Source organism: Equus asinus, chromosome 3, assembly GCF_041296235.1.
Source record: "Equus asinus isolate D_3611 breed Donkey chromosome 3, EquAss-T2T_v2, whole genome shotgun sequence".
Taxonomy (NCBI): domain Eukaryota; kingdom Metazoa; phylum Chordata; class Mammalia; order Perissodactyla; family Equidae; genus Equus; species Equus asinus.
In genome coordinates this window covers 148,142,715-148,168,349 of record NC_091792.1, presented here as the reverse complement: position 1 = coordinate 148,168,349, position 25,635 = coordinate 148,142,715, and the positions used below count along the sequence as shown (strand labels likewise).

The following is a 25,635-nucleotide window of genomic DNA, read 5'->3' as shown; positions in this document are numbered from 1 at the left end:
GCAAGATAAAGATGACAAAAAATAAAACATAACATCCTACCATCACCTACTATGTATAATTCAATAATAATTTGAGTGCTTACTATGTGCAAAGCACTGTCTTAGGAATTTGGAGAGCAGCAGTAAAAAAGGGCATACTAAGTACCTATTCTCGTGGTGCTTAGGATCTAGTGAGATAATTCACACACCACCACCACCACCAAACATATTTCAGGTTGATGCTCAGAGCTACTCTGGAAGGATAAAGCACAGTAAGCTGACAGAATAACAAGGGTAGGGCTGAGGAGGCTGCCATTTCTCGAGTGTTATCAGTCCAGGCCTCTTTGACTTGAACAGAGTCCTGAACAAAGTGAGGGTACCAGAACTAAGCAGATTATCTGGGGGAAAGCTTCTAGAAAAAACAGTTTGTGCAGAGGCTGTGATATGCAATCATGACTGGAAAGCGTGAGGAATAGCAAAGAGGCCAGGGTGGCTGGAGTGGAGTAAGCCAGGCTGAGTGAGATGAGATCAGAAATGCTGTAGGCCTTGTAGGCCATGGTAAGAAATTTAAATTTTATTTTGAGAGACACAGGAAATCACTGGAGGATTCTGATCACAAGACTGACACAATTTAATTTACATTTCTAAAGGCGCAACCTGCTGTGGGGAGAATGAAGTGCAAGCGGAGAGGGGGAGCAGGGAAACCTGTTGGGAAAGTGCTGTGCTGCTTCTCATCTCTGGGCTTTCACAATCCCAGTTAGTTTCATCTGCCTAGACGTCTCCTAATCCTCTCTTAGCCTCTCTTCCTTCTCTCCCCACACTCGCCCTAATTCTCACCAAACCTTACTCAGCATTCCATCATTCAGGACACAACTTGGACTTGGTTGATCATCATTTTCTAGGCTCCTAGACCTGCAACACTTACTTATATTATTTAGCACCTAGCAGGCTGTATTCTTGTTGCTTATATACTTACCAGTGTTAGCCACCAGACTATAAGCTATGTGAGGGCAGAGACATGTCTATTTTATTCACTGTTGTATCCTCACTGCCTAGAACAGTGCCTGGCACACAATAAGTGTTCAACAAATATTTGCTGAACAGAATTTGGAAGAACTGGAAGGCATTCAGTATGGCTACAGGTTAGAATGCCTAGATTAAAAGGGTAAAATGGGAGATTGGACAGGTAACAAAGTATACGGAATATAGTACCTTAACCAATTATTCAATGAAGATCTTGCTCCAGTTTATCCATCCAGCCCAATCTCATGCTTTTTCCCCAAATCATCTCAACCCTCACTTGCTATCTAACCACCTGAAGTTCCTCAAACACACCACGTGGTGTCAGATCTCTCAAATTGGAGTACATGGTTCCTTCTGCCTAGAATGCTCTTTTCACCTTTTCAACTTGCCAACTCCTATTCATCTTTAAAGATCCAGATCCTCCCAAGCAGAAACTGAGTACTTTTTCCTTTGTGTCAAAGGTGTCCTATGAAACTTATATACGCAATTCTAAACTTTTCTAGACTTTTGATACGGTTGATTTAAAATTATTACACAAACCAGAAAAAAGAAAAAGAGGTAGAGAGAACCTCATGTCTCTCTCCTTTACACTAGCTGTGCAAACTAGGCTGTAGCTCCCTAGCTAGAGCAATAAAGGTAATCTCGTCCTTTTTGTACCACTCCTTGACTGCTGGTTTGATAGCCACACACAATCCTGGTCATAGCTAATTTTAATCTTGAGGATGAGCCAGACCTAAGCCCTGTTCCATATTTAAGAGAGCAACTTAAATTACGTCTATACTCCTGATTCCTCTTCTTTAGGAACTCTAAACAGGTGAGACATGCTTTAATCTTTTTTCCATAACCCCTTCTCCACACCTAGGCCCATGTCAAAAGTTTTGTTCTAAAAGGATTTGCTAACTAAAGTAATACATTATAGTCTGTATCTAGTGAAAATGGAAAATATACACCTTCGACATATTTCTGCCACACAAGTCTTTAATCAACGAACATTTATGTAGTGAATACAAAATACCTAAATATATAAGTAAAGGATTTTTAGATAAATTTAGTTATCTATAGAAAAAATCTCAGTTTTTGTTAGTATTATCACCTATACGAATGTATTTTGCTGAAATCATGATTCTTTTTTCCATCACAAAGGCTGTAGCTCAAGAGCTTAGAAAAATAAAAGAGTTACCCCTAGGATTGTCTGGACTAGAAAAGCAAAAACAATAAGAGAGGGGGAGGTGTTGGCCCCGTGGCCAAATGGTTAAGTTAGCACTCCACTTCAGTGGCCCAGGGTTTCGCCAGTTCGGATCCTGGGTGCAGACATGGCACCGCTTATCAGGCCATGCTGAGGTGGCGTCCCACATGCCACAACTAGAAGGACTCACGACTGAAATATACAACTAAGTACTGGGGGGGGGGGGGCTTTGGGGAGAAAAAGGAAAAATGAAATCTTTAAAAAAAAAACAAAAGAGAAAAGGGAAAGAGAACTTGGGAAGAGGGACTGGGGATAAAGGGTATTTTCTTGCTCCTGTTAATAATTTATATCTAGCTGAATGGTGATTACATCTATCAGCATCACTCCTTCACAAAAGAGGTATCATATCATAACTAGATTCTGCATGTAATATTTCCAAAGTACTAATTAACCTGATGGATAAAAACTAAGCACTTACTATGCTAAATTCTCTATGGCAATATAAAATAAGTAGAAGACAGAGATAGAGAAAGATTGAAATTTATTTACCATTCACCTCTTGGTAGGTTCCTAGGCTGTTTTAGTTTTTCACTATTACAAACAACGCTGAAATGAAATCTATCTAAATGTTTTCTTGTGTCTATGTACAAGAATTTCTCTAAGATATACACCTAGAAGTGAAAGTGCTAGACAGTAGGGTATGTACATTTTGAACTTTAGTATACATTACCAAATTTATTTCCCACATCCTTGACAACACTTGGTGTTGTTGAGATTTTTAATTTTTGCTAATCTGATGAGAAAGAAAAGCAAGTCATAGGATTAAATTAACAAGAGTGCATTTGGTATGCATTTATGTGAATTGTTAAAGTACGCAAAACTATTTTGCTTATAGATGCATAAATAGGTATTATTAGTAGTTGCTCCCAAGGACAAATGAAAGGATGTAATAGTTACTTTAGAGAAAACGTGTCAGAAGCAAGTACAATCAAATAACACAATTATTATTTCTGAGTGACAGGAACATGATTATTATGCTGTATTTTTCAGTATATTTAAAGATCTTCCTAATAATAAACACAAATTATTCCCATTTACTGGTTGTAGACTGGACATTAACATCACAATTTAATTATTTCTGATCAAAAACTAATGCAAAATGTGTAGAATTAAAAAGAGGCCAATGTAATCTTTCAACAGGATCAGGTAATTGTTGTATATATGACGCTACCAGAGATAACTTTTAACATGGACTGTGTTTGAAAAAATTGAAACCATGACCAAATCAGGCAGTATCTTGAGTATTAACATTTTATTGGGATAATTTTCTTAGAATTCACCTTCTGTTAAAATCAAGATTTGAATTTTCATTCACAAATTGTTCTCAGTTCTGTGTTTTCATGCGAATTCCTGATAAAGGAGCTATTTAAAGCAGACAAATGCAAGCCTCATAATATAGAATTGTTTCTCACCTCCTCCAAGGACACCATTCTTTCTCATCTCTTATCTAGCCTTTGTCCATTCAAAGTATGCTCTGTGCTCTTAGCCTGGCTAACTTCTACACATCCTTCAGGATCATCCCTTTAAAGAAGGTTTTCTTAATTTTTCCCTACCCTTCTTTCATACTCCCACAGCACCCTTTGTATTCTATACTGTGTTTATGATATGTTGTTATAATTTGCCTACTTTAGTACCTAAAGTCCAATATTATTGTGAGGAGTTAGTAACTATGTCTAATATCTATTTAAGATTTATATATAATTACATATAATTACTTGGCTGATTTTCTCACAAGACTCACTTCCCAAGCAAGGGCCAGAAAGCAATAGTACCTCAACAAAGCCTTAGTGACTGACTCATCATCGACTCACTCAATTCTGTAACACCAAGTACTAGCAGGGAACATTGTATATATAACAGATTTAGACTGACAAATAGTCATGAAATCAATGAACTTTGTTCAGCTAGAGAGAAAATGACAGCACAGTCAAAAGTTTGATACCTATATGGGAAAGTTTCACATAAAGAGAAACTCCATTTACGTTAAAGAGGCTAAGAAGGGTTTTTAATAATCAATTTCTATATTCGTTAGGTTCTAATAATCATACAGATTTTTCTTCAGAAATATTGTCAAGATTGATGATCACTTAATTAAATATGAATATTAAATATATTAAAAACATATTAACCCCTGACATGTTATTGGTCTCCAGCTGCTATACCAAGCAAATCACCAAGCTCAGTCCATACTTGAGTACCAACATGAGTTAAAGGATCTTTGAAGTCACATCATCTATAAACATTAAATATTTAACTATCAGTGAGATTCAGTACATGAAGGCAAGTGAATTTTAATGAGAGGAGAAAATATAAACTTTATGTTGTCTGGACAAAGGGAAAATATTCCAATTAAATTTCATAAAAATGCCAACCACAAGCAATATCACTGCTAGTGATTATCAAAATCACTGCTATTTAACATTTAATACTGTTTAATGCAAACCTATGTTAATAGTCTTAATAAATACCCTAATGCTCTTTCTACCTTAAGTCCGATCACTTCTTACCTATCTCCTTAAATGGGTCTTCTTGTCTTTCCTTTAGCCCCTCAATGTATTGTTCTAGTCAGTTTTTGGCTCTTTCTAGTTTTTTCTTACTGTACTCTCTAGGAGATTCCTACGATTTCAATTATTAACCATTTATATTCAACTCACTTCTAGAAAATATTAGTAACTTACTTAAAATCCAAATATATAAAACTATATTTTTCAATAGTGTACATATGTGCAAAACACTACACTAGGAGCATTACATGTCTTAACCCATTTAGTCCTGACGCAATCCAATATACAAATAGGTTTATATATTTTTAGAGTCTTAAATATTTAAAAAATGGTTGTATGAACTATGGTACTCTCACTTGCTTGAGAATTAGGTTTAACATATCCATTAAGGAAATTAATAAAACATAGGAAACTGTGAATGCTATTATGATGTTTTAAAAAAGAGGATATAAAACTTGAATAGAGATATGTAACTATCTAAAAAAATCCAAAAAATCAAATAAAATAAAGAATAAAATTTGGAAGTAAATATACCAAATGGCAACAATGGTGATGTCTGATGACAATTTGAGCAGTTAAAATATGTGTATGGGCACATACTTGCATACATGTGTATATATGTGTGTGTGTATGTATATATATACATATATATATACACATAACATATATTATCTCTCTCTCTATATACACTTTTTGGTTTTCCCCAAGTTTGCCATAATGAGTATATATTAATGAAAAAACTCACAAACTTATTAACAAAGTAATACCAAAGCGTAAAAACATTCCCTTGGGTTTATCCAAATTTTATTTTAAATTGTTTTTATTGTTACTACTTTAACCACTGAGTTAAACTTTCAGAGTCATGTGGGAAATAATCAACATAACATCAGAGTAGGACATCGATTAAGCCTTAACATTGGTTCTTCTTTCCCTCATTTGCCTCTCTCTGCAAGTCAAACACTTTTTTAAAAGGGAAGGTTATTACCTTCCTGATGTATTTTATTTAGTGCATATATAAGTGAAATCTCACAGAATTAATTCATCTACTATTTTTAATAACGAGGAGGGACAATATAAATCAGAGTAAAGTGTTTATAGAAAATTTAGGATGTAAAAATTAGTAATACTACATTTAACTAGGAAAATATTACTGGTAAAATTCAACAAAGTTTCTGCACTTCCACCAAATGCCATATTAGAATTTCATTTTAGTTCTTTTTTTCTTTCTTCAGTTACTCCTACAAGTACCGAACTAAAGCAAAGTTTCAAAAGCCTTCAAGTCAATACCTTGAAAACATTTAAAAAAGAGCTCTCTTTTCATCCCATGCATTGCACTACTTTATCCTCTAAGTTAAAGTTTTAACCAGACATTTTATTTAAAAAGTTGAATGTACACTTATTACACCAACGTCATAGTGGATAGGTTTGCTGACCATACGTTTAATAGCCTTTATCATGCCCATCCAAAAATGACTTACAGGAGTTTTTAAAAACTTTTTATTGAAATGACATCCATAAGAAAAATGCACATAAGTACATAGTTCAATGAATTTTCACAAACTGAACATTCCTATGTAAATAGCACTTAGATTACCACTATCAACCCAGAAGCCACTACCTCCACCATCCCCCCACCCCGCTCCTTCTGGTTACTAACACACCCCTTGACTTCTAACAGCATTATGCATACTCTTTGATGCAGCAATTTCACTTCTAGGAATTTGTTCTAAGGTAAAAATTAACATTTAGTGCAAAATCTTAGCTCAAGAATGTTTACTTATATATCCAAAGATACCGAACTAAATATAATGTGATCCTTCCACAAAATACAATACTATGTGGTTAAGTAAATCAATTTAACTATTAAAATGATTCTGCAGAAAAATATTTAGTAACATAAGGATGTTAAAAGTATTATTAAAAAAACACAATTTACAGAGAATTACATATGATTTGCGGTAGTGAGTTCTGGGAGGACAGAGAGAGAGAGTGTGTGTATTCTTTCCAGCAAATGATTTGAAAGGATTTCAATCTTAAGTTTTCAAACTTAATGGGAGCAGTGACATCTGGGTGGATAAGCAAAGGATAAATTTTCTTCATTTGCTTATTTATATTCTAGTTCTTCTACAACACATAGCTTTTATAGTCCATTCGTTCAATTAATACTTACTGAGTGGCTATAAATATGCCAGTCATTTTTGTAGGCACAAAGGAACAGTAGGGAACAAGATAGAAAATGTTCCTGCTCTCATGGAACTTACATTCTAGTAGGGTAGACAAAGAAAAGATAAACAAATCAATAACAAAATAATTTCACAAGGTGGTAAGACAGAAGAGAGCAATGACAATGGCAAGTAGAAAGAGTTTACTATGTTGGAATAAATGACCAGGCAAAGCCGCTGGGAAGGTGATTTGTTCTTATTTAAAAAAGAAATTTTATTAAGATAAATTTTAAACATACAAAAGGATAGAACGATTCCCCCTTACATCCCCTCTTCAGTTTCACCAATTACCTAGATTTATGCCACACCTGTTCTATTTATTCTTATTCACTTAGGTATTTTAAAGCTAATTCCAGATGTCACGTAATTTCTACACTCTGGTGCATCTTTAAAACACATGGAGATTTTCAGTGTAACTATAACAATTCCCTGCTATCGTCTAATACCTGGTTTGTGCTGAAACTTCCTCTAGTGCCTCCAGAATGTCTTTTTACAGTTAGTATGTTCAAATTAGGGGCTAATTTGTCTGTTATATTTGATGGTCATGTCTCCTAAATCTCAGAAAACTTTTGAGCAGCCTTTTCCCTCATTTTTTAAAACAATGACATGGACTTTTTGAAGAAGCCAGCCATCAATTCTACTAGAGAATGTCTGATATTATGGTTTCTTCTGTTTGCTTTCCTGTGGTGTCATTTACGTTATTCTTGCATTTTCCAATAATTATGATAAACTTGGAATTAGTTCTAATGCTAATGGCTCTCAAACTTTTGGATCTCATACTCTCTTTTCACTCTTAAAATTACTGCAGACCCCCAAAGGGCTTTTGTTTAGGTGAGTTATATCCATTTATATTTATCATATTATAAATTAAACTGAGAAGTTTTAAAAATATTTTTAATTGATAACAATAACTCTACAAATGTTAATGTTCATAGAAACATTTTTAACGAAAAATAACATTTTCAAAATTAAACACTAAGAATTTTTTTACTTTAAAGTCATCTCTTTATAATGTCTAGCTTAATAAAAGATAGCCGGATTCTCATATAGGCTTCCATATTCAATGTGTTTAGATATTACATATCACGTAGCCTCTGGCTGACTCAACTACATACACACTGTGGAGAGAATGAGATTAAAAAGAGCAGATAACGTCTTATTATTAGTGTTGTTATTATTAGTTTTGACCCGGTGTATCCCCTGAAAGTGTTTCAAGGAACTCAGGGCTTTCTGACCCACACTTGAGATCAACTGGCCTAAAGAATTGCTTAGCTTCATGTTTGACGATTTTGGCACAAATACTTCACAAGTAATGCAACATATCATGAGGCACATAAAGTCTATTTTCAATGATGCTCCAGTGATCACTGTGTTCTGACGGTGACAGTCTGACGTCTCCATTGTAAAGTTCCCCAAGCAACCTTTCCTCTAATAGTTTTATCTTCTTCTGATGATGTTTGATTCAATTATCTTATTAGGAGGTGCAAAACAGTAATATCTTAAGTCTATCATGCTTTTCATATTTATTAGCTGGAATTCTTTAAGAATCGTCCTTAAATGAAGGCTATTTGGTTGTCCTGATATAGAATTTGTACAAGAAAAGCAAGGTAAATGCTTAACTATTTCCTTTAATTGCTCATTTTCACAGTGAAGAGTTGACATGTTACATATCTCCAAAGAAAACTAATGACTTTGAGGGGCCCTTTTGGTTTGTTTTTGCAGGGAAAGAGTCACCCTGAGCTAACATCTGTTGCCAATCTTCCACTGTTTTTTTTTCCCCTCCCCGAAACCCCAGTACCTACTTGTATATTCTAGTTGTAGGTCCTTCTAATTCTTCTATGTGAACTGCTGCCACAGCAGGGCTACTGACAAGTGGTACGGTTCCACGCCGGGGAACCAAACCTGGGCCACTGAAGCAGAGCGTGCAGAACTTAAATCACCAGGCCATCCTGGCTTGGCACTTTTGTTTTTTATTATAAACTAATGGATTTTAAAACATTTAATATTTTTCAGTTGCAATTATTCATCCTTTTGATGCTCAAATGGTCTCATATTTGGCTAATGGGGAACCCTTAACGCTGGCTCCTGTTTTCTTTTGACAAATTAGTCTTTGGAGTTTTCTTACTCGTTGGCACAAGATGTTCCAGGCTCATCTTGTACATTTTCTGATACAGACCAGGATTCCAAGGAGGCCCGCTTCCTTTTAAAGGAAAACAATGTTTAAAGACCACAGTCCAATGCCTCTGAATTGTCACTGCTTGTAGGATATTTCAGGGGTCAGACTAGGAAATGTGTATTTTTGAAAAGAAAAATAAACTGTGAGTTTGCACTGACATTTCCAATCCACACACAATACAGGGTTTTTCCCTCTTTGATTTTACTCTTGTTCACTTCTTCTCTTACCTTGAAAATCTTGGATTCCTAACAACGTTAATATGATTATGTATTTGATTTATCCTATAGATTCAAAATAAAGTGATAACATTATTACTAATATTAATAAAAGGAAGTTTAGGGTTTCTTTGAAGCACTCCTTGTCCTTAGAATATATTCCACTAAGAACATACAGTCAAAATATTGGGTAAAGTCACCTGACATAATTCTTTTCTCAGTGTCAACATGTTACTAACTTGATGCAACGAGGCTTATTTGTTAATTTTTTTTCAAATTTTAGGGATTTACTTATTAAAATGTTTATTCTTTGGAGTATATAGACAATTTTACATAAAAATACATAACAAGGTCCATTCACAGCACTTCTATCTTGTCCCTTCCACCTCATTTACTTCATCACCTTATAGGTAACCACACATTAGCTTTTATCTTCCCTGCTTTGTTTACACAGAATGTATAATATATACTATTCTGTATCTTGGAATTATCAGCTAGTAATAAAACCTGGGAATGTCACTATAAAGAGATCTTTCTCACCACTTTTTTTCAGATGCTCAGTCTTCCACTATGTGGGTGTACAATAATTTATTTAGTTAACCATTTGGGTTATTTCCAAACCCTTGCTATTATAAATAATGCCCCCCAATGAATATATATCATTCCACATTGGTATAAGTGCAATTATAGGCTTGATTCTTTGAAACGGGATTGCTGGGTCAAAGGGTAAATGCATATACAATTTAACAGATATTGTCAATACCCCTTTATAAGGATCTTACTAGGTGTATTCCCTCAGTAGTGCATGAGAGTGCCTATTTCTCCACAGCCTCACCAAACAGGTTATATTCTTATATTTGAATTCTTATCAGTCTCATAGGTGTGAATCATATATGAGTGGTGTATTTTCCTATGTTTAAAGGCTTTTGAAACTTCTTCTATGAATTGACAGTACAATTATGCTCATTTTTTCAGTCAGGTTGTTGATCTTTTACTTCTCCAATTTTTTTTGTTTTTTGGTGAGGAGGATTGGCCCTGAGCTAATATCTGTTGCCACTCTTCCTTTTTTTGCTTGAGGAAGATTGGCCCTGAGCTAACATTTGTGCCATCCTTCCTCTATTTTCTATGTGGGACGCCACCACAGCATGGCTTGATGAGCAGAATGTAGGTCCATGCCCGGAATCAGAATGCATGAATCCAGAGCTTCCGAAGCAGAGCATGAAAACTTAACCACTAAGCTACCAGGCTAGCCCCTTCTCAATTTTTTTTAAACTCATAATGCAACAGATGACTATTAGTCCTCTTTTTTTTTTTTTTGGCTGAGGAAGATTCGCCCTGAGCTAATATCTGTGCCAATCTTCCTCTATTTTGTATGTGAGTTGACACCACAGCATGGCTAACGAGTGGTGTAGGTCTATGCCCAGGATCTGAACCCACGAACCCAGTCTGCTGAAGTGGAGCACACCAAACTTAACCACTATGCTCCAGAGTCAGCCCTGTTTAGTCCTTTATGTTACAACATAAATTGCAAATATGTTTTTCACAGAATGCTATTTGCCTTTTGATTTTTCTAACGGTGCTTTCTTCTCTATCACACACAAGTTATTTTTATATACTGGAATTTATCAGTCTCTTATTGTTAAGATGGTATTCCAGTTGAGATATAAATTATAAAAAGGAACAAGGCAGAGAAACATGAAGGTCTGAAGGTAGAGTAAGCCAAGCAAAGCAATCAGCAGGAGTGAAGGTTCTGTGAAATGAGCATTGCACGTGTCAGAAACAGTGTGACCTACCTGCACAGCCTAAGAAGGAAAAGAGGGAATGGAATAAGTCCAGAGAGGTAGGCAGGGACAAGATCTTAGCAAAACCAAAAAAGTCGTGGAAAGAAATTTAAATTTTGTTCTTCATGTAACAGAAAACAAAGAGGAGTTTAAATAGAGAGGTAATATCAGCTTTACTTTATTCAACCTAAGCATGAAAACCCCATTTTGGCACACTGATAACTTCAGAGTTATATTAAGATACATATTATGAAAGTTATCTCTTTGGAGGGAAAAAACATGAAGCAATTACAAGGAAAACAAAAACCCAATAAACTGTCACTTGGAAACCACGTGGTGATAAAGTGGCCAATTTATATCAAACTACAATGAAAATCCAGGAAAAATGTAATGGCTACAAAAGAAGTTGACTTCTGTCTGTCTTTCTTTTTATGCTTCATACAGATGATTAAGTTAGTCAAGTGATGGTGTGCTTACATGGTAACATTTATGGAACTTCTGAATTTAAAGTGCATGGCTTTTTGTTAGTGATATTCTTTACAAAACAGAAAAATCTAGCTAATATATACTGTAACAATTATATTTTTTGACATGCTATAATTTGACTTTATGGAAAAAACTCTGAATAGTCTCTTGATTTTGAAGTGACTGAGACAATCTTTATATAGTTCCTCAAACATCCCTGATTTGTTCCTGCCTTTTTTGATTTCTGCTATTTTTGTCTTTGTCTTTGATATTTCTTCTGCCTGGAACGCCCTGCCTTCAGATCTCCATATGGAGGACTTCTCACTATTCAAGTCTCTGCTCAAACTCACTTCTTCAGGGAGGCCTTCCTGACCACCTTACCTAAAATAATCCTCCCAGTCACTCTTAATACCTAGATTTGATTCTTTTGTAAAATTAAGGGCACACTGACAGCCATATTTCAAAAAAGTAACAAATAACTTCTGGAAATGAAAAATATAATAACAAATTAGAAACTCAAGATACAAGTTAAACAGGGATTAGAATAGCTCAAGAGAGAATTAGTGAATTTGAAGACGGTTCTAAATAAATAAATCAGGATGCAAAAGAAAGAGACAAAGAGTTGGAAGATATGAAAGAGAATATAAGATATGGAGGATAGAATAAGATTCAAAATATGTCTCAGTAGATTTTGACAGGAGATAAAGTGAGAGTTACGATATATTTGAAAAGATGATTAAAATATCACAATTGATGAAAGATATTTGTCCTCAGTTTTAGGAAACATATGACTCGCAAGCAGAATAAATAAAAGAAATCTACACCCAAACATATCCAAGACAACCCGCAGAACACCATAAACAAAACAGAGAGACTGAGAGAGAGAGAAATGCTAAAAGTAGCATGTGAAGACTACCTACAAAGGAAAGCCCATTAGTTGGGCAGTGATAGCAATAATGGAAGCCAAGACACTGTCACAGCAGCAGTGTTGAGAAAAAAAATTCGTTAGTTTTTCTGGGTACACACAAGTCTAGGCTATCTTTCAAGAACAAAAGTAAAAAAGAAAAGAAAACAGAATAAGAAACAAAAAAAATCTGAGAGCTTACTATGAATAGACCCTTATTAAAGGAATTTCTGATCCCAAAAGAAAATCTGAGATATAGCAAGGAATGGTGAGCAAAGGAAAAGGTAATTATGTATGTAAATCTAAACAAAACCTGATGATATGAAACAAAGAGTTAAAATGCTTAAATTGTGATATCATAAAAAGAGAACTAAAGCACTGATAAAATGGCAGTAAGTGTCAGGGGAGGTGACAAGTTGAAAGACTCTAAGTTCCTTATATTAACTGTTAATTACACATTAAAAAATTGCTAGAGTAACCACTAACAGAATAGCAATAGAGTATATAACTTCAAAATTAGCAAAGCCAAAAAGTGAAATAAAGGAAAAAATACAATCTAAAAGAAAAAAACAGAGGAGGAAAAAAAGCTTGACAAAGAGAAAGCACAAAATAAGATGGTGGAAATAAATAATTACAAGGGTGATGAGTGCTACAAAAGAATACAGGATGCTATGGGAAAATAGAAAAGGAGACCCAAACTAAATTTTGGTGAGAATTAATAATGTGTGTGTGTCTGTGAGCATCCAATTTAGGAGGTGTGGGGGAAGTTCTCTTAGAGAATTGATGTTTAAAATGAGACCTGAAAAAAAAAATGAGTAAGATTTATTTAGAAAACATTGGTAGGAGCAGGGAATGGCTTCTACAGAGAGGCAACAACACATGTGAATGCTGTGAGGCCAAAGGGTCTGACATCTTCAAGAAACTGAGAGAAAGCCAGTATGAAGATTAAAGAGAGACACAAGACGAGCTAAATCGGGAGAGGCTGGATCTGGGTGAGTTCAGGATTTTAGACTTTATCCTAAGGATAACGTAAAGCCATTAAAGGGTTTTAAGAAGATGAGTGGTATGCCTGGACTTGGAATTTTTAAGTATCACCTGTTTCTTCTATCCCTAGAGTCCGAGAAGGTTAGATTGGAAAGGACACAGATCATCTAGATATAAGATTTTATTCTTCAGGTTTACTAAAATATGGCGTCTTCTCAAGCATGGAACATAATATTTTCTTCTCTATGTCTTTAGCCTTGTAAAACAAAAGCTCATCATGGAAAAACAAGATGGATGATTTTATTGCTTTCATTAGTAGATACAGAAATATCTTCTGAACTGAATTTTTAAAACTGCTGAGTATTTTGCTAACAGAATAACAACAGACTTCATTTATAAACAGCACAGTTGAACATAGTATCATAAAACCATACACGGCTCCCTTAATCACAGTTTAACATCGCAGCTGACAACTCCACCTACCTTAATCTAGGCTAAGAAATCATAGTAGTGGTGGCGACACAAGCAACAAAGAATACTTACTGACGACTAAATACATCACTGAAATTCATGTAGTGTATTCAATGCAGTCTCCCAAATGCTCACTTGAAGCCTAGTTGATATTAGTCTCATACATAATTTGTTTAAAAAAAAATCTTACTCAAACTAGGAGATGTAATTTCTAAAGCTCAGCCTACTGATAAGGTGAAGCAATAATAAAAATTTTTTTTTACTCATCTGTTTCCAATTAGCTTAAGGGAAAATAATTCTAAAGCTGTTAAGTTATTACAAGGCAGTGCAATAATTAATCTTCATCATGGACACTTAATGTTCCATATATTGTTTAAGAAATTACCAAGATATTTCAGGGTATTTTCCACTCAAAATGTTTAAAATAAAAAATTTCATGGCTAAAAAAATCACAAATCCAACGATCAAGTCTCAATTCTCCTTTTAGTTGTCAGGAGCATTTGAAAATAATGAAGATTTTTGATCCAATAAATCCAACATGTCACATATCATACATGCTCTAGGGATACGAAAGTGCATAGACAGCTTCCTGCTCCCAAAAGTAGATTATGATGGGGAGATAAACATGCAAACAATTACAGTGCAGTGAGAAACTGATGATAATGAGAATTCTACCAGAATATTCACTGGACGTCATGGGAGAAAAATACACCAACAAGGCCAGTGAAGTGCTGCTGTTTCACCTCTGCCCGCTTGTGATTTTGTTTTGTATAGCACTGGCAAATTCTTCATGGTTGTCACGATAATGATAACGGTCCAGAAGTTGCAAATTTCTTCCTATACTTTGGAATTTAGAAGAAGTGTTTACTTTGGCCCCAGATTAAAACTGAAATTAAGAAAAGAAAATTGATATGCTAACGTTATTTCTACCTGTTTTTTAACTTAGTCTGCCAGGGCAAAGAAGAATCATTGGTAGAAGCAATGCATGACTGACTTCCTTGCAATTTCTGAGGCTCAGCATATTTAAATAAATCTGCAGGCATGAAAGTGCACAAAGAAAAACCTCTAATATTTGAAACACCTGGTTAGAAAGTACAATGCAGAGGCAAATGGGAATATTTTCCTCAGAGTAACTATATTTTAAGTCAGTTTAGAGTTTGTGGAAGACGGGGCAAGGAAAATGAGGAGTACAGAAGCAGACTTATGGAGAACAATTAAAGAAGCTGAAAAGATTTGCATGGAAAACAGAGGTTTAGAGAAACATCATAGCTTCAACAAATATTTATAGTACCAAGTAAAAGGACTAGACTGTCTCATTGTTCAGATGGAAAAAAAATTTCTAGAAGTTAGCATGGAAAAGAGAAGTCTTGGAGATATAATTATTTTGACAAATATTTACAGTACTATTTAGTGAAATATTGTTGCAGACGGAAAAAATATAAAACAAAGGGTGGATGTTTTAGAGATATGAGCTTAATTATCAGAGCTGTCAAATAAAGATTTCTTTGCAAGTACTTATTGTCAATCAGAGGTTGAATTACCATCTGTTATACTTTAGAATAAAAGAACCCTATATTATGATGGAGGCATAACAGGATATTCCTTGGAGCACTCTTTTCTTTGCTTATTTGGCTATTCTGTTATCTTCTGACAACTGTTTTTGCCTAGTTTTCTAAAGAGTTGTGTTTTTCTCATTGGCTGTAGTTTTGTTTTGGTAGTTGAAAGGTTGTTATTCACATCAGTTGTAAACACTGTCTCCAAATTTGAGGCTTTAATTTTCCCTCTGTTCAGTGACTTTTATAATACTTTAGTTTTGCATTTCAGTATAGCCAAATTTATAAAATTGTTATACGGATTGTTATTCTTGCATATTAAGAAATTTTTCCTTATTTTCAGTTCATTAAGGTATAATCCTATATCTTCTCTAACTTTCAGTTTTGCTTTTTTACATTTAGCCCTTTAACCCAACTGGAATTATTTTCGCAAGTGGTGTGAGGTAGGAGTCCATCTACTTTTTTCCCTCCATGTGGGTAACCAATTGCCCCTATTTATTGAATAGGCCATTCTTCCCAGTGATTTATAATGAAATCTTGACTTGTACCAAGATTCCACTAACATTTGGAGAGTTTCTGGGCTCACTAATCTTTCTAAACTAATAATTCGTTATGGCAAACAGCATTGTGTTTTAATTATTGCACCAAATTAGTCTTGATATGTTTTAGAGCAAGTCCTCACCACCTTGACTTTGTTATTCTTGATCCATTAAGTATTGCTCATAAATTTTAGGATTGGCAAGTCCCTTCCCACAATAAACCCTATCAGAATTTTGACTAGAATGACCTTGAATTTGTTAGTGCATTAAGGATGAACTGCTGTCTTTTAGAGTCTTTCCAATCATTTAAAATATAATCACTCACTTTGAGAGTCTTCTATGTCCTTCAATAAAGTTTTATAATGTTCTCCATAAGGTCTTAAACAGTTTATCAGTTCCATTCTTAGGTGTTTTAATGTTTTTTTCTGCTTTTGTTGCTATTGTAGATGAGATTTTTTTTAAAAACTGGACTTTCTAATTGGGTGGTTGCTGATATGAAGTAATACATACTGATCTTGTGAGTAGTACCTTTTCTGAATTTTTTAATCAATTCTAAAAGTTTGCTTAGATATTCCTTCATATTTTCTACAACACAATCATACTGTTTGTAAGCACCACAATTTTGCTCATTCTTTCCTTATTGCTATTGCTTATTTTCATACTTCTATTTTTTTCTCATCATGTTACATGAGTCAGGACCTCTCACAAAAATGCTGAAAATTGGTGATAGTGTTCATTTTTGTCTTGTCCATTACTTTAAATTATTAGATTATTATGTTTCTGATAGCAGTAATGCTCATCTATTCTTGGTTTGATAAGCATTTTTTATCATAAAAGGGTCAGTTTTTGTAGAATTTTTTTCTGTATCTATCAGGATGATATTGCTTTCCTTTTTTTGCATAACGTGAAAAAAGATCTCTCAAATGCAGAATTGTCTGTGCTTCCCTAGTCATTATTTATTATGTTTTTATATTTCACTATATTCAATATACTAATACTTATTTTGGATTTTTGCACCTGTGTTTCTAAGTAAGACTGGTTTGCAACTTTCCCTTCTTTTGCTATCTTTGTCTGGTTTTGGTATCAAGATTATATCAGTTTTCCCCTCTTTTCCATTCTTTAAAATAGTCTGCAAAAGATAGGAATCATCTGTTGCTTTAAGGTTATATAAAGTTACCTGTAAACTCATTTGGTATTGAGAATTTTACAGATTTATAGGTTAAACTATCCATGAATTATCTACATTATTCATGGTTAGATTATCTACTGGATTTATGATTACATTATCTAATTTGAATAAAGTAATTCACAAAATGAACAACTAGCTTAAATGGTACTGTTAAGAAATTATAGATTGGGGCCAGCCCTGTGGCTGAGTGGTTAAGTTCACGTACTCGGCTTCGGCAGCCCAGCATTTGCCGGTTCAGATCCTGGGCATGGACCTACGCACCGCTCATCAAGCTATACTTTGGTAGTGTCCCACACAGAAGAACTAGAAAGACCCACAACTAGGATATACAACTATGCACTGGGGTTTCAGGGAGAAAAAAACAAACAAGAGGAAGATTGGCAACAGACAGCTCAGGGCTGATGTTCGTCACCAAAAAGCATAAAAAAACACTATAGCCTGAGAATAATATGAAAAATGTAAGCATTAGCTAATAACAAACTAACAAACAAAGGGCAGAACTAACACTGCTACTACTAGTATGAGCACTTTATTGATTATACTGTACAGAAAAACAGGGAAATCAGGCCAAAATTTTTTCTAATTCTTAAGAAAACCATTTGAAATACAGATTTATACCTTCTATCATTATTCATAAAACTCTCCCAAAGTCTATATTGTGTAATAAGATACTGGCGGTAAAGTTATCATGATTAACAAGTCATTTTAAAACTGTTATCTTTATTTCAACCTTAAAAATTTTGAACTGTGAAAAAATTAGTACATATATGATATTAGTGTGCACACACACACACACGCACACACAAATGCATCAAAAGATATGTGCTCCATTTTTTTAAATTTAGTATGCAAGTAGGCAAAGTTAGAGCCTACCAATCTATACCACAGCAGAACAGTTTTATAATAGAAAGTCTGATTTTATTACTCTGCTTAAAGCAATCTAGCAGCTTTCTGTGGCCCTAAGAAAAGTCAAAACCCTTAATATTTCCTACATAGCTTTCTTATAATCTGGTCCCTACCTATTTCTTCAGCCTTATCTATTACCTTGCTCTCTACCCTACAAGCCACCTGACTAAAGGATTCCTATTCTAAGGTAAGAACACTGAAATCACATATGATAAGTAGTCATTCCCCAAATTAAAATCATCAAGATGACTATTTGAAGTACAAATTTATATCCACAATCATTACTCTTTTCAACCTCAGCATGTTCAGAAATATATTTGTATACTTTGCCTAGAATATCATAATACTTTAAATAATTTACATTACTTGTTTTCTACATATATTTGGATCTGCCTTACCACTTAATTTCATAGAATCACAGAATGTAAGGACTAAAAATTTACTTCTAAAATGCCACCTATTCTAACCGCTCATCTGATGCTTCTGAATACCTCTGATGATAAAGCAAACAGGGAATCCTTTTCCCCTTTCCACTTTAAAAGAAATGTTCAATCCTTAGAAATATTCTTTCTTATATGGACCTAAAATCTGTTTCCATCTAACTTCTAGCTAATGAAACTAATTCTATTCATTGGCTCATTCAGGGAAAGTTCAGTCCTACTTTAGTGTAACAGCCATACAAATATTCAAAGATCACCATCACGCTACTTCTAAGGCTTCTCTTCTGTGGTGGTAAGCAACAGGAGGTAGACAGTACGGAGAGACTAGTATTTGAGTATCTTTTATGAATTGGCTACTTATATTTAACTTACACATTGCTCCAATGAGTTTGTTATTATTATGGTCAAATAACAAATGAGGGAATTAAAGTTCCGATAGGTAAAATTACTTGTTCAAGTAACTTAAGTAGCAGAGCTGGAATTTCAGCCATACATCTGTGAGATACCAAAGCCTACATTCTAGTCTCTTTAGAACACTGAATTGCCTCCCCCAAAGGAGAAGAGATATAAGAGGGTGTGAAACATGGAAAAGCAAAATAAAAAAAATTCTAAAAATCCCATGTTTTCTAACTTCCAAAATTCTATGTATTGACATATTTTTTCCTTAAGCCTTATATCGTAGTCATCTTTGACATTTCTTCCTCTGTCTTATAACCTATTATCTTAATATTTCTCAGATATTCTATATAAATAAACTCATACAACTTAAAATTAGGGACGCAAAAACAGAAAATTATTTCCATATTTCAGTTCCTTTCAATTTTAATCTGTCTTACGCACTGAAAAGATCGTCTTCTTTAAACACTGACTAGTGTACTCTTCTTTAGAGCCTCAAACACTATACTGCCTTGTGCAACCAAACTTAATGCTGATATTTTTCTGGCTTCAAGGACTGACAACACTATTCCTAACTTGTGTTAACAAAAGCTGCTTGTTCTCTCTCCTCCAAGCAAACACTTATTTGGCATCCTCCAAAAGCGATTAAAAGGCCCTTCCTTCCTTTCCTCTGTGAATCATGACTCTTCCTTCAATTAAACATTAGATAAGTCTAACAAAGCCTTCATCATGAAGACTTCTTACAAAAAATATCTCTATATAGTTAATTATATGATTACATGATATTTATCACACATATTAACTTTTCTCTTTCCCCAGTTACATCAATTGAAGATAAATCATCTATTTCTTTTTATTTTTCATCTAAGAGCAAAAAACTGAAGAGAAAGTACATAATGAATGTTCTCAGCTGTACATTTTAAAAATAATTTTTTATAATAAATATCTCTTGTACACTTTGCCTTTAAGATGCTTGTTGTGATTCTCTCACTATCTATTTTATTGTGAAAAGAGATTGTTTATCAAAGAGGCTGAATTACTCTCAAAGTCAAATACAAAAACTATTAATTAGCACTTCTCTCTAGTCCATATTACATAAGCTAATTACAAGTAATATTATGTCTAAAGTAAATTTCTCTATGAATATTAGGTTATATATATTTAAGGGTATTAAAGCGTAAAATTAAATATTACACACACACACACAAAAATCTTACCTTGCTGAGTATTTTGTTCTTGCATTCGATTCACAGTGAGGTCTAAGGGGCCTTCCTGTTCTTCCTGAAGGGAGTTTTCTGCTTGATTCATTTGAATACTTTTACATATTAGACTTGGTCCAACTGAACCATTTCTATTCTCTTGAATTTTACCACTTTTTGAAATATACTCAATTGCAAACTGACGTATCATCTTTTTCATTAATTCCTGAGCAACTAGGGGAATGTTAGGATCACAGTTCTGAGGAAGATCTAGGGAAGAAATAAATATAACAAGCATTAAAAAAGGGAAATGCAAAATATCAATATTTAAATTTATCTTATTTTTATTATAAGTTAATGATTTCAGAAGTCTTTTAGCATCAATCTGTAATTGCCAGTGGTTTGTGGGACTTAGCAATAGAAACCTTGTTGATTTAATTAGTATCATGATAATATATCAACCCCAAACTTGGCATATTTAACCATTTCTTAAAAATAAATATTTTCAATCCCAAACTAAAATACAGATAAAGAATTAGACATAGAAGCAGAACAGCTTATTTTCAGAGTTTTAATTCAAATGTATTCTACTAGATATATTAAAACACTTAGTATGTGAACACAAATTGTTTATACAAGTAACCAAGCATTTTTTAACAATATACATAGTAAGTACATGCATTAACTATTTAACAAAACATCTAAACTTTTAAAACTGTTTATTATCATTAAGTTCTTCAGTTCTGTCAAATGTGCATTTCATATATAGCCTGAATGTCATCAAGGACTTTTTCTTTCCTCAACTTTTTATGTTGAGAAATTTCAATCATAAAGAAAAAAAATAAAGAGCAGTACAATGACACAGACAGTCTCTACCAAGATTCAAGAAATGTTAATATTCTGCCACATTTGCTTTTTAATTTTTTTGTTTGCAAAACCACTGAAAGTAAATTGTAGAACTGTGACATTTCACTCCTGAATATTTCAGCATGCATCCACTAAGATTCTCTTATAAAAATGGCAATACCATTACTGAAAGTCTCTATCAATCCTTGACCCCAAAATATGTTCATCAGCTACAACTATACTGAAGGTCAGCAGTGATGCAGAATTCTGCCTGAAACTTGTACAAGAGGTAAAAACAACTGAATGATTTTATAGTAGGAGGTGTGGAATAAGGACAGACCATTATAAACACATTATTACATAAAGAGTTTGGTATGGAGGGTGGTGGTGATGGCTGTTTCACACACACACTGCTAGCCCCACTCCAATCCTTTTACTTACTCTGCTCCTTCAGAGGTAGAAAGGTTGGTAAACTGGGAAGGATGACTAAGCATACTTGATTACATTCCATACTTCTTCCTCTTAGAAGTGGGCCTACTTCTAGAGATGCTAGTTACTTAAATGCCTCAACTCTTACCCAGGCAGATCAGCATCACGTGAACAGGTCTGCTCTGATCCAGGGCTGTCTGAGACTGTAGGGTTAAGTCTCCTTAGTTTTGGGGTTCAGTATTAGTTGGAGCACTTGTCTAAGAGACCTGAAGGCAAGTCCTCCAGCTAGCATCTATCATTACAGGCCCAGGACTCTAAAATACAAGAAGGTTTGAAAACATACTATTTTAAGGTGAGGAAAGGCAACAAACTACCTCCATCATGATCGCCACCACATTTGGTAGCAGGATATGACCTAAGCTGACATGAATCTATTTATGGTCTTGCCGAAATATCAATACATTCGACCATAGGGTGTTGTTTCAGATCTGCTGGAGACGTTACATAATAAACATCTCCGTTATATTATTTCTTTCAAAACAAAGAATTTTGAATTCTGAAAAAACATCTGTGAGAACGGACTACGGGTCTATAAAAAAAAAAAAGTAGTGTTGCAGCCTTCATATGTATTCTTTGTTTAGAAGCCAGTAGGGAAGAGAGGTACTATTTGTTTTGGGTTACTAGAGTAAAAGTCTTAGTTACAGGCTGGAATCTCAGCTATCTTTATGAACTAGTTACAGATCCCCTCCATGTTTTAGTTTCTCTGATCATAAAAATGGAAATAATAACAAAACATTGGAAATCATAATAGGGTTTGCTCACAGGATATTTTAAGGTTATATGAGATTGTAGATAAAATATTAAACTCTTGTACTTGGCATTTTAATAGTTTAAATGTTAGCTGTTGTCTTAGGTTACAGTGGAAATAACAAGAGAAACAAAAAGATGCAGACTGAGCAGTTATATTTTATTTAAATCATAAAATGCCAAATAATAAAAAGGACTAATAGTTTAATATAAAAATTTTAACTAACTGGGAAATACAAAGGACATAATTTCTAAGTCCATGTGACACTTTTTGGTTCAGAATAGACAGTATTAGCACGTGTAACCTAACTCAAGTGATTTATCAAAACAAGAAATTTCCACATTGCACATAAAAATTCCCAATTTATATCATTTCTTAATTGTTACCTCCAGGAATCTTTGAAGGCTTTTGTGAACATTCTCTTCCACCTTTATTCAAACCTAATCTTGCTTTACATTATGTGTTAAAAGGAGATACTAGATTTACTTCTGAGTATTTTGGTTAACTGTCCTGCAATTTAATGACTAATGTCGCCTTATCAACTCAAAATAATTAAATTTACCAAAAAAGAAGAGAAACATAATCGTATTCATATCATGTGACTAGGGCTATACTTTAGGCTTGAGTTTACAGCTAAGTTTAAAGCAGTTTACTCAGTTTTTGTCCCTTTATACTGGGGGATAAGTCTATGTGTGAGACCCAAGGACTTGGAAAAAAATAAAATAAAATGAAAAGGACAAAGAAAATTCTGCTCAGCTGCAGATTAGTGAGCCTTCTAGATTACTTCCACAAGTTGTCATAACTACAAAAAATCAAATGAGCGAACTAAAGATCTAGGCCAGGGATGATAAACTCAAAGGCTTTCAAAGGTCTGGCAAGTAATAAATATTTGGTTCGAAGAGAGAATGATGCCACATGAAATGGTATCTATTGCCCCTAAGAAGACAAATAATTTATTTCTGCCCTATCTCATCATTTTTCAAATTTAACTAGTTCAAAAGTTCAACAAGCATCTCTGTGGTAGCCAGTTTCAAGATGGTCCTCAATTATTCCCATCTCCTGGTTTCATACTATTGTGTAGTCCCTTCCATGTTGTATCAGGGGTGTTATGTGTGACCAATAGCATAGTGCAGAAGTGTATGTCACTTCTGAGATTAGGTGATAAAAGAATGCAGTTTCTATCCCAGATAATCTTGAACATAGTGCTCTCCCTCCCCCGTCCCCTTGCCACTACTAGGTCCTTCTATCTCTCTCTCTCATGGTTCACTCTGGAGGAAGCCATACTGTGAGCATCTCTAAGGGGAGGCTAACAAGGAAAGGAACTGAAGCCTCCTGAAAACAGCCAAATGAGTGAACTAAGACCTTCCAGATCAATCAAGTCTCAGATGACTGCAACCCTAGCTGACCCCTTGACTGCAGCCTAGTGACAAACTGAGCAAGAAACATCCAGCTGAACCACTCTTAGATTCCTGGCTCAGAGAAAATGTGAGGTAATAAATGCCTGTTGTTTAAACTGCTAAATTTTGGGGAGACTTTGTTAAAGAGTAACAGATAGGTAATACAGATTTTGGTACATGTTAGTGGGATGCTGCTGCAATAAAAACCTAAAATGTAGGTGTGGCTTTAGAATCAGGCAGAGGGCTTTGGGGAGTGTTAACATAAGCCCTAAAGTCTTGAAGAAGCTGTAATAGAAGCCTCATGGTCTTTGATAAGGCTGCAGGGTGAGGACTCAGAGGAATATGAGGTAAATGTTACTAGAAAGTGGAGGAAAGGATATATTTATTGACACTACATAAGAAGTATATTCTTATACTTATTCAAAATATATTCAAAAGAACTCTAACAAGCTTTCCAGGATGTGTCTATTCAAGAATATCAGCTAGGGGCTGGCGCTGTGGACGAGTGGTTAAGTTTGCATACTCCACTTCGGCAGCCCAGCATTTCAGCAGTTCAGATCCTGGGCACAGACATGGCACTGCTCATTAGGCTATGTTGAGGTAGCGTCCCACATACCACAACCAGAAGGACCCACAACTAAAATATACAACTATGTATTGGGGGATCTGGGGAGAAAAAGCAGAAAGAAAAAAAAGAATATCAGCTAAATCTTGGTAAGAAGAGCAAGAGCATTTTTGTAGAAATGGACAAGCTGACCCTAAAATTCATAGGGAAATGTAAGGAATCCAGAATAGCCAAAAAATCTTGAAAACGAAGAACTAAATTGGAGGGTTAGTACTTGCTGATTTTGATACTATAAAGTACAATAATCAAACTGGGTGTTGCTGGCCTAAGGACAGACATATAGATCAATGGAGTAGAACTGAGCCCCCAAATATAGTCAATTTATCTTTGATGACAGTACCAAGACAGTTCAGTGGTGGAAAGAACAGTCTTTTCAACAAATGGTACAGGGACAAGTGGATATTTACATGCAAAATAATGAAGCTGGACTTCCACTTCATACCATATACAATAATTAACTTAAAATGGATCAAAGACCTAAATATAGGAGCTAAAACCAAAAATTCTTAGAAGAATGCATATGTGTAAATCTTCATGACCTTGGATTAGGCAATGATTTCTCAGATTTGACAATAAAAGCACAAGCAACAAAAGAAAAATAGATATATTGGACTCGATCAAACTTAAAAACTTTCATGCTTCAAAGGACACTATCAAGTGAAAAAAACAGTCCACACAATGGGAGTATATATTTATAAATCATATGTCTGATAAGGGTCTAGTCTCCACAGTAAACCTTACAACTCAACAATAAAAAGACAAATGCCCAATTAAAAAATGGCAAATGATTTGAGTAGACATTTCTTGAAAGATATTATTAATGGCCAATAAGCACATGACAAGATGCTTAACAAGGAAATGCAAATCAAAACCACAATGAGATACCATTTCACACGCAGAAGTAGCGTTACAATAAAAAATGCAAATAAGTGTTATTGAGGATGTGGAGAACTCTGGACCCTCAATACACTGCTGGTGGGAATGCACAATGATTGGCAGCTCTTCGAAAATGTAAACATAGAATTACCATATGACCCAACAAATTCCACTCCTAGGTATATACTGAAGAAAACGGAAAACATGTCCAAACAAAAATGTGTGCATGAATATTCACAGCATTATTCATAACAGCCAAAAAGTGGAAACAACCCAAACGAACAATAGTAGGTGAATGTATAAATAAAATGTGCTACATCCAAACAAGAGAGTACTATTCAGTCATAAAAAGGAATGAAGAACTGATGCATGCTACAACAAGGATGAACCTTGAAAATATTATGCTACCTGAAAGCTGCACATCATATGATTCCATTCATATGAAACATCTAAAACAGGGAA

The 25,635-nt window shown here is 34.4% G+C and overlaps 1 protein-coding gene across 28 annotated transcripts in view; it reads right to left on the bottom strand.

The window, feature by feature from the left end:
• Positions 1 to 25,635, bottom strand: part of LCORL (ligand dependent nuclear receptor corepressor like) — a 150,065-nt gene that overhangs the window by 36,153 nt on the left and 88,277 nt on the right. For all 28 annotated transcript variants that reach the window (XR_011502299.1, XR_011502300.1, XM_070506161.1 and 25 more), the window contains one exon: positions 20,211 to 20,462. Coding sequence is in view for 26 of the 28 variants with exons in the window: in XM_070506161.1 (XP_070362262.1) it covers positions 20,211 to 20,462 (252 nt within the window). In the remaining 2 variants the exon portion in view is untranslated. The remainder of the gene's footprint in view (positions 1 to 20,210; positions 20,463 to 25,635) is intronic.